Source organism: Cebus imitator, unplaced genomic scaffold (genome assembly GCF_001604975.1).
Source record: "Cebus imitator isolate Cc_AM_T3 unplaced genomic scaffold, Cebus_imitator-1.0 Scaffold122, whole genome shotgun sequence".
Taxonomy (NCBI): domain Eukaryota; kingdom Metazoa; phylum Chordata; class Mammalia; order Primates; family Cebidae; genus Cebus; species Cebus imitator.
The window spans coordinates 1,709,573-1,717,511 of NW_016107437.1; the positions used below are offsets into that span (position 1 = coordinate 1,709,573).

The 7,939-nt window shown below is 44.8% G+C and overlaps 1 protein-coding gene across 7 annotated transcripts in view; it reads left to right on the forward strand.

Moving 5' to 3' along the window:
- CLEC16A (C-type lectin domain containing 16A) overlaps window positions 1-7,939 on the forward strand; it is a 226,635-nt gene that overhangs the window by 7,820 nt on the left and 210,876 nt on the right. For all 7 annotated transcript variants that reach the window (XM_017539972.1, XM_037742517.1, XM_017539971.1 and 4 more), the window contains exon 2: window positions 6,074-6,202. In XM_017539972.1, the coding sequence (XP_017395461.1) occupies window positions 6,074-6,202 (129 nt within the window). The remainder of the gene's footprint in view (window positions 1-6,073; window positions 6,203-7,939) is intronic.

Sequence of the window (7,939 nt, forward strand, 5' to 3'; positions counted from 1 at the left end):
GCCTCGGCCTCCCACAGTGCTGGGATTATAGGCTTGAGCCACCGCGCCCGGCCTCCTTTGAAACTTTTCTAAGGACAGAGCTTTGCACATAAAGATGGTCGTAGCAACATTGTTATCACCCAAACAGTTAGGAACCTTAAACCCCTTCAAAAGAGTTGCTACTGTGCTAGTCCTTAAATGGCATACTATGTAACCATTACAGATATTTGCAAACAGTTGTCAATAACCAAAAAAAAGTGCTTTTGTTTTAGCTGAGGTGGGAAAAAAGATTGGCATGGAAATGGATAATGCAACATGACCTCAACTATGTAAATATCCATAGCGAAGAAAAAGACCCAAGGAAATAGATTACAACTCCAGCAGCAGTCATCTCTGGCCGACACAGTCGCCATTTCTCTTTCATTGCTGCCAAAGTTTCCAACCTCTCTAAAGTGTATGTTACTTTTGTCATCAGAAGGTTATTATAATGGGCTGGGCACAGTGGCTCATGCCTGTAATCCCAGCACTTTGGGAGGCCGAGGCAGGCAGGTCACTTGAGGTCTAGAGTTTGAGACCAGCCTGGCCAACGTGGTGAAACCCCATCTCTACTAAAAATACAAAAATTAGCTGGGCATGGTGCCTGCGCCTATAATCCTAGCTACCTGGGAAGTTGAGGCAGGAGAATCACTTGAACCCAGCAGGCGGAGGCTGCAGTGAGCCAAGATCATGCCACTGTACTCCAGCCTGGGCAGCAGAGTGAGACTACTGCTCAAAAAAAAAAAAAAAAAAAAAAAAAAAAAAAAAAAAAAAAAGACGAAAAGGCCAGGGGTGTGGCTCACGCCTGTAATCCCAGCACTTTGGAAGGCCAAGGTGGGGAGATCATTTGAGGTCAGAAGTTTGAGATCAGCTTGACCTACATAGTGAAACTCCATCTTTACTGATATACAAAAATTAGCCAGGTATGGTGGCAGGCATCTGTAATCTCAGCTACTCAGGAGGCTGAGGCAGGAGAATTGCTTAAACCCAGGAGGTGGAGGTTGCAGTGAACTAAGATTGTGCCACTGCACTCCAGCCTGCGTGACAGAGCAAGACTCCATCTCAAAAAAAAAAAAAAAAAAATATAAAAAAAAAAAAAAAAAAAAAAAGTTATTAAAATGTTTATATCTCTGAGGTGGTTGAATTACTTGATCTTCCAAAGCCCTGGAATTAGATACAGCATTAAAACATTAAATCTTAATCCATTCAGCCTTTTCCCTCCATTACATTCAAGCAAATGTATGTTGAGCATTTCTTCCTAATACATTGTGTAAAACGGTGTGCTAAGGCATTGTGGGATGAGCAAGGTGAAGTTGTAACCCCCAGTCAGCTTTGGAGCTTGAAATCTAGTGGGTATTTTTATATACCAGCAAAAGACATTTAGAAAACGAATATTTCAAACAATACCATTTACGATAGCATTAAAAAATATCGACTACCTAGGAGTAGATCTAACAAAAGACCTGCAAGACTCTTGGCAAGTGAGCGTGGAAGGAAATGCTGTAAATATCAGAATGTAACGCTATTGGAAATATGTCAGTTCTCTCCAAATTTAGCCAGAGATGTAGGGCAAGTTTAAGGAAATTTTAGCAGGTATTTTTGTGGAAATGGAGAAGGTGATTTTTAAATGTATATGGAAGTTTAAAGGGCCAGGAATAGCCAATAAAATACTGAAAAAAGGGGAAAGAAGTTGCAGGACTTAATTACCCCATGGCAAGATTTATTGTAAAGCTGCAGTAATCAGACATGGTCTTCATACAAGGAGAGACAAATAGATCAATGACACTGGAGTATCCAGAATGAGACCCGCACAGGTAGTCACCTGATTAATGACAGTGGTGGGGCTGGAGTACAATATAGAAGTGAGGGCCTTTTCTGTACATGGTGCTGGGTCAAGTACATTTCCATGTAGAAAAAAATGATTTTGGCCAGTACCTCATATCATACACAGAAATCAGTTCCAGAAAGATGAAGTCAAAATGTAAAGGGTAAAACAATAACTTTGTTAGAGGTAAATAGCGTTTCCTTATAACTTTGGGCTAGGTAAGAACCTCTTAAGTTTGAAACAAGAAGTACTATCCAAGGGAAAGACTGATAAATTGAACTACATTGCAATTAAGAATCTCCGCTCATCCAAAGACCAGTATAAAGACAGCGAAAAGGTAAGCCACTGTCAGAGAAAGTATTTGCAACATGCATCTCCAGTAAAGGATTTGTAGTCAGAGTATATAAAGAACTCTACCAAGCAAGCAAGAAAAAGCCATGCAGCCTAATTTTAAAAATGGGCAAAGGACTTGCACAGGCACCTCACAAAAGAAGATATTCAAACAGTCCATAAACACGTCTCAACAGGCATCCAGCTTCATTTACGCAGGAAAGCCCCCATGCAGTATCACTACATACCCAGCAGATGGCGCCACCGACCAGGGCAAAGAACACCAGGTACTGAGCGGCTGAGAAACAAATGAAACCCTCAGATGCTGCTTCCTGGCCCAGGGCTGTTGGCGAGCTTCTGAACATCCCCAAATCTCACTTGCTGTTTTGGCCTGTGCAGTGGCAATAGTGTGCTCATCTTCAGGTTACTGAGAGTCTGCAGGTCACATGAAGCCCTTGCTGAGAACCAGGCACATAGGGGCTCCTTGAATCTTCTTTTCAGGACTTACTGCCCTGCCCTCTCTGCCTATAAGGGACTTCTGGTGGTTACTAGGATTTTTCCCCTCTGAGATTATTTAATGAGAGCAACAATAACAATAGCTAGCACTTGTATCATACATAGTAACTGCCAGGTTAGTTATCCGTTATCTCTCAACACCACCAAAATAGGTAGATACTAAAGTATTTAGGTACTATTGCTGTTCCCATTTTACAGGTGAGATAACTGAGGTGCACAGAGAGAAAGTAACTTGCTCAAGATCACCCAGCTAATAAGTGATGAAGATGTGCTCAGACCCAGGCATTCCAGTGTCTGTGATAGCCATATGCTCTCATTATACCAGTGTTTGTAATTAAGCACATACTCTAGTGCCTCTCAGGAAATACCAGACTTTGTCTACTTCCTGCTCTGGTTTCACTGAACCATCCGATCACAGCTCCTCCCCTGAAGTCCTCTTTCCCTGACTCTTTGAATCTAGCCTGATCTCTTTTTCCATGTTCCTGGAATATTCTTTGGATAATGGAGTAATAAGGTGAATAATGGCCCCCATCACAATGACCGTAATATAATCACAGTGGCAGCCGAGCTTGCTTCTGTTGAGTCCTCGCTGTGTGGCAGGTGCTGTGCTCGGCTCTTTCTGTGCATGATCACGTTGCCTTTCTGGAACAACCCAGTGAGAAGGCCTTGTCTGTTCCTACCACTGTGTAGAATCTAAGCTGCAGAGCGGTGAAGCGCCTTGTCCAAGCCACAGGAAGTGGCAGGGCCAGAGGTCAAGCCCAAGTCTGTCTGCAGACTCCAAAGCCTGACCTCTTCACCGTAGCTCTGCGCTGTCACTTTCGTGTCTGGCATTTGGATCCCTGGCTATGTTTAGTTGTGCATGCTTTGATCTAAGTTATGTTCACAAAGACCATCCCTGCCCTCTTCAGCATTTATTGAACACCTGCTATGTATCAGATGTTCGGGGTCACCAAGATCAATAAGATGATGGTGCTGACCTTGAGGAACTGAGGTCTAGTAAGGGAGGCAGATCTTTGCAAAGGAGGGTGGGCTGTGCAGTGGTAAATGCATATGGGTACAGAGGTGCCAGTGAGGAGGGAACAATTAAATTCACCTGACAGGGTGATGGGGAAGGCTTTACCAAGAGATGCCCAAGCTAGGCTTTGAAATATAAGTCAGAGTTTCCTGTTTGACAAGGACAGCAAGGACGTTCTAAGCAGAAAGCCCCATCAATTGAAGTCAGACATGGTTGTAAAGAATTTAAAATTTCCTCTCCTTAATGGGGATCTTCAGGGCAGACCCACTCACCTAAGCCGCTGCCTCCCACTGGCTAGGAGTATAATGTTTGATGGTAATAGATGTACACAGAAGAAAATTCCAGAGTGAAGGAGAGTCCACCCTTCCCCCATATTGCCAATGATAAGGCTGCGGGGTGTCCAGCATATGGTGGCCTACGTGGAGAGTGTCACTGATGGCTACAGCTGGAGTGGCGCAGTGGCTGTAAAACTTCAGTGGGACTGGGACCCTGCACCAGAAGTCCAATTCACTGGGTCTGGGACAGCTTACAAGGGTGATTCTGATGCAGGATGCCTGGGAACTGCAATTTGGAAAACTGCTCTTCCAAACTCTTGGGAAAGACGCACTTGAGGCAAGATGAAGATGCAGATTTCGGAGAAGGTCCTCCAACGATTCATCCCGGGGTAGTTCAAGTGCTGTTTGAGTTCCCTAATCATACAGGGGAGCCGGCCCCATACCCCCACCTGAAGCCCCATGGGTAGACTTGGATACAAATGGTTGAGGATTTGTGTTTTTTGGGGGGGCTCTTCTCATTACTGCATATTAAAAATCGCATGTCATTTCTAATTAATTAAATGCTTAATTTTATACTATGTCTTTAAAGCATAACAGACAGTAACGGTATTAATATGTAAACCCCAGCTCCTCTAAATAGCAGATTGTTCTTTATTGTCACATCTTCAAGGTTCTTCCTCTTTATCTCTTACTCATTTTTAGAAGTTATAGGTGGGACAATCTTATCTAGCCCTTTCCTTCCTTGCTCTCACCAGACCCCCAGCTCTTTAAACTGAAGATGACCATAAAGAAATTAGGAGGGGAGGGGACTTTTCCTGAGTCACTTTCTCTTGGCTTCTGCTTTTCCTTCTCAAGCCTGAAGCTCCCTTGACAGGTGAAGTTACCTGGTTCTGTGGGCCCTGGAGAAGCCGTCTTAAAAGCTGGGCCTGACAGCACGCCCAGGGCATCCAGCCAGGCTTCTGGTACCTGCACTGCTCAGGACTGGCCTCAGGGATTCTTTCGGTCTCCCCTACTAGCAAAGAGGCCTTGAGGACTGGACAATGTCTACCTGTCTCTGTTCTAGCACCTGGCACCTAAGTCTGTTTGGGTAGATGAAATATAGCTCCTTAGCCTCTCCAGCCATTGATTGATTGATTCAGACAGAGTCTTGCTCTGTCACCCAGCCTGGAGTGCAGTGGCACAATCTCGGCTCACTGCAACCTCTGCCTCCTTCAAGCAGTGCTACTTGCCTCAGCCTCCCTAGTACCTGTAATTATAGGTACCCACCACCATGCCTGGCTAATTTTTGTATTTTTAGTAGAGATGGGGTTTCGCCATGTTGACCAGGCTGATCTTGAACTCCTGACCTCAGGTGATCCACCCGCCTCAGCCTCCCAAAGTGCTGGGATTACAGGCATGAGCCACCGTGCCCAGCCAGCCCATTTAATTCTGTGAATTTAACAGTCTGTTAGCAAATAAGACCTTTGCCCTTGGACTACAGACCACCCATATCATTTGAGCCATAAGGTCTGACGGGCATACTGCACTTGAGGAGGGATAGTGAGCATTCCAGGGAGAATTGCATGTGATTTTTGCCCCAGCATCTGCCCTGGGACCCAGCCTTCCTAAGCTGTGACTCTGTTGCTCTGAATCTCAACATTAGCCTGGCTGCAGGTCTTGTGTTAGGCCTCCAGCCTGAGCTGTATATCCCCACTTCTTCTGATGGCATCAGCACCACGGGAAGCGTGTGAAACAGGCTGTGCCTGCTTTTCCCTCAGTCCTGCTGGATATGAATCTCTGAGGGGGCTCCGGGAGCCCCCACTCGATCCATTTCTCTGGGTGATTCTCTTGCACAGTGTGGTTTGAGAGTAGCTGACTTCAAGGGTTTGATGGGGTTTTTTTTTTGTCTTTGCATTGCTGTGTCCTTGGCTTAACCCTTAAAGCATCATCTGCTATTTTTCTTGGGTTGTGAGTTACGTCTAATCTGAATGGGAAATTGCACTACCCAAACCTGAAAAAGCACTGCTGTATTATCTCCAAAATACTGCTAATGGTCATTGAACTTGGCTTGCATTTCAGTTGGTCACCTTTAATTTCCTTTTCTCTGTTTTCTCTCAGATATCTGTACCACGTTTTGACCAAAAACACCACAGTCACAGAACAGAACCGGAACCTGCTAGTGGAGACCATCCGCTCCATCACCGAGATCCTCATCTGGGGAGATCAGAATGACAGCTCTGTATTTGAGTGAGGGTTTCTCGTGATTACTGTTTTTTGATCATTCGTCTTTGAATGTTTTTCTGAATGTATACCATGAGTCATTCCTGATGATGTCAGGATTTGACGAGAATTTGTTCTTGCCCAGATATCTATCTATCTCTAGCTATAAAAAAAAAAATGCCCTTGAAACACTATAGAAATGCAAGCCAAAAATGGGGAAGTTATGGAAATGAGTGTCTCTAGAAAACCTGAAAATGTCATGGGTAATTTTCCTCCAGGTTGTGTCTGATTCTTTTCCCAAAGGAAGGATAACTTGTCTGGGTGGTTAGATTGTACGTGAACAGAAGGTCTGTGCCCTGGGGAGTCACCGAGGGCTCCCGGTTGCCATGTTTACTGATGACCAGACACAGGGCTGAGCTCCCAATGCGACAATCCAGCTAAATTTCCCGCCCACCCCATCGTGGAGGTCCTGTTGGTGTCCCCCTTTTGGCTCAAGGTCACATAGGTGGTAAGCGGTGGAAAGGTGACACACTCCCAGAATCTGTGAGGGGTTTCCTCGACTCTCGTACTTCCTAGGTAAGCAGTCCTCAGCCAGGCTCTTTATCTCCCAAAGCTTCAGTTTCTTTACCTTTAAAGGAGAGAGAAAAAGTTCTCTTTGTCTAGTGCCTGGCACAGAAATAAATGATAGCAAATGATAAAGACAGGTGTGCCTCACTGGACAGTTGAAAAGCAAGGACCGCCGCGTGCCGTGGTTCACACCTGTAATCTCAGAGCTTTGGGAGACTGAGGCAGGAGGGTCGCTTGAGCCCAGGAGTTCGAGACCAGCCTGGGCAACATAGGGAGACCCTGACTCTACGTATAATTAAAACATTAGTTATGCATGGTGGTGGGCACCTGTGGCCCCAGCTACTCAAAAGGTTGAGATAGGAGGATTGCCTGAGCCCAGGAGGTCCAGGCTGCAATGAACCGTGATTGTGCCACTGCACTCCAGCCTGGGTGACAGAGTGAGACCATGTCTCAAAGAAAAAAACTAGGGCTGTAAACTGTGAACTACCCCCCTGATAGACCTGCCTTGATCTCTTAGTGCAAAAGAATTTGGGTCTGGGTTATGACACCCAGCAAACAAGAGAGAGTGTGTGTGTGTGTGTGTGTGTGTGTGTGTGTGTGTGTAAAAAAGTGTATTCTCAATTATAAATATTAAGGCCACTTTTAAAATTCATTTTTGAAAAGTAAACGTGTTCTATTTTTAACCTGGCTTCTTGTTAGATATCCTAATAAGAAGGATATTACCTTTTCTGTTTAACCTGGCTTCTTAGGTATCTTAATAAAAAAGATATTACCCTTTCTGTTTTCAGACAGAATTTGACAGCACTGAGCAAGTTCCCGAATATATGTTCAGGATCGTTTTATATTTTCATCAGTAAGGTTGTCTAATAAGGCTACTTGTGGAGATGCAAACTCCTCAAAATGCAAACCTGTAAACACTAGCTATGATCTCCAAAGCAAACATGAGTAACGAAATTGCGTTTATACATGGAACTAGCTTCGTTTAAGGATCCATGGGGAATGTGGCTTGGTTTGGCTTGGTTTTATTAGATGGAGTCTTGCTCTGTTGCCCAGGTTGGAGTGCAATGGCACGATCTTGGCTCACTGCAACCTCTGCCTCCCGGGTTCAAGTGATTTACCTGCCTCAGCCTCCCAAGTAGTTGGGATTACAGGCATGCACCACCACACTGGGCTAATTTTTATATTTTTAGTAGAGAC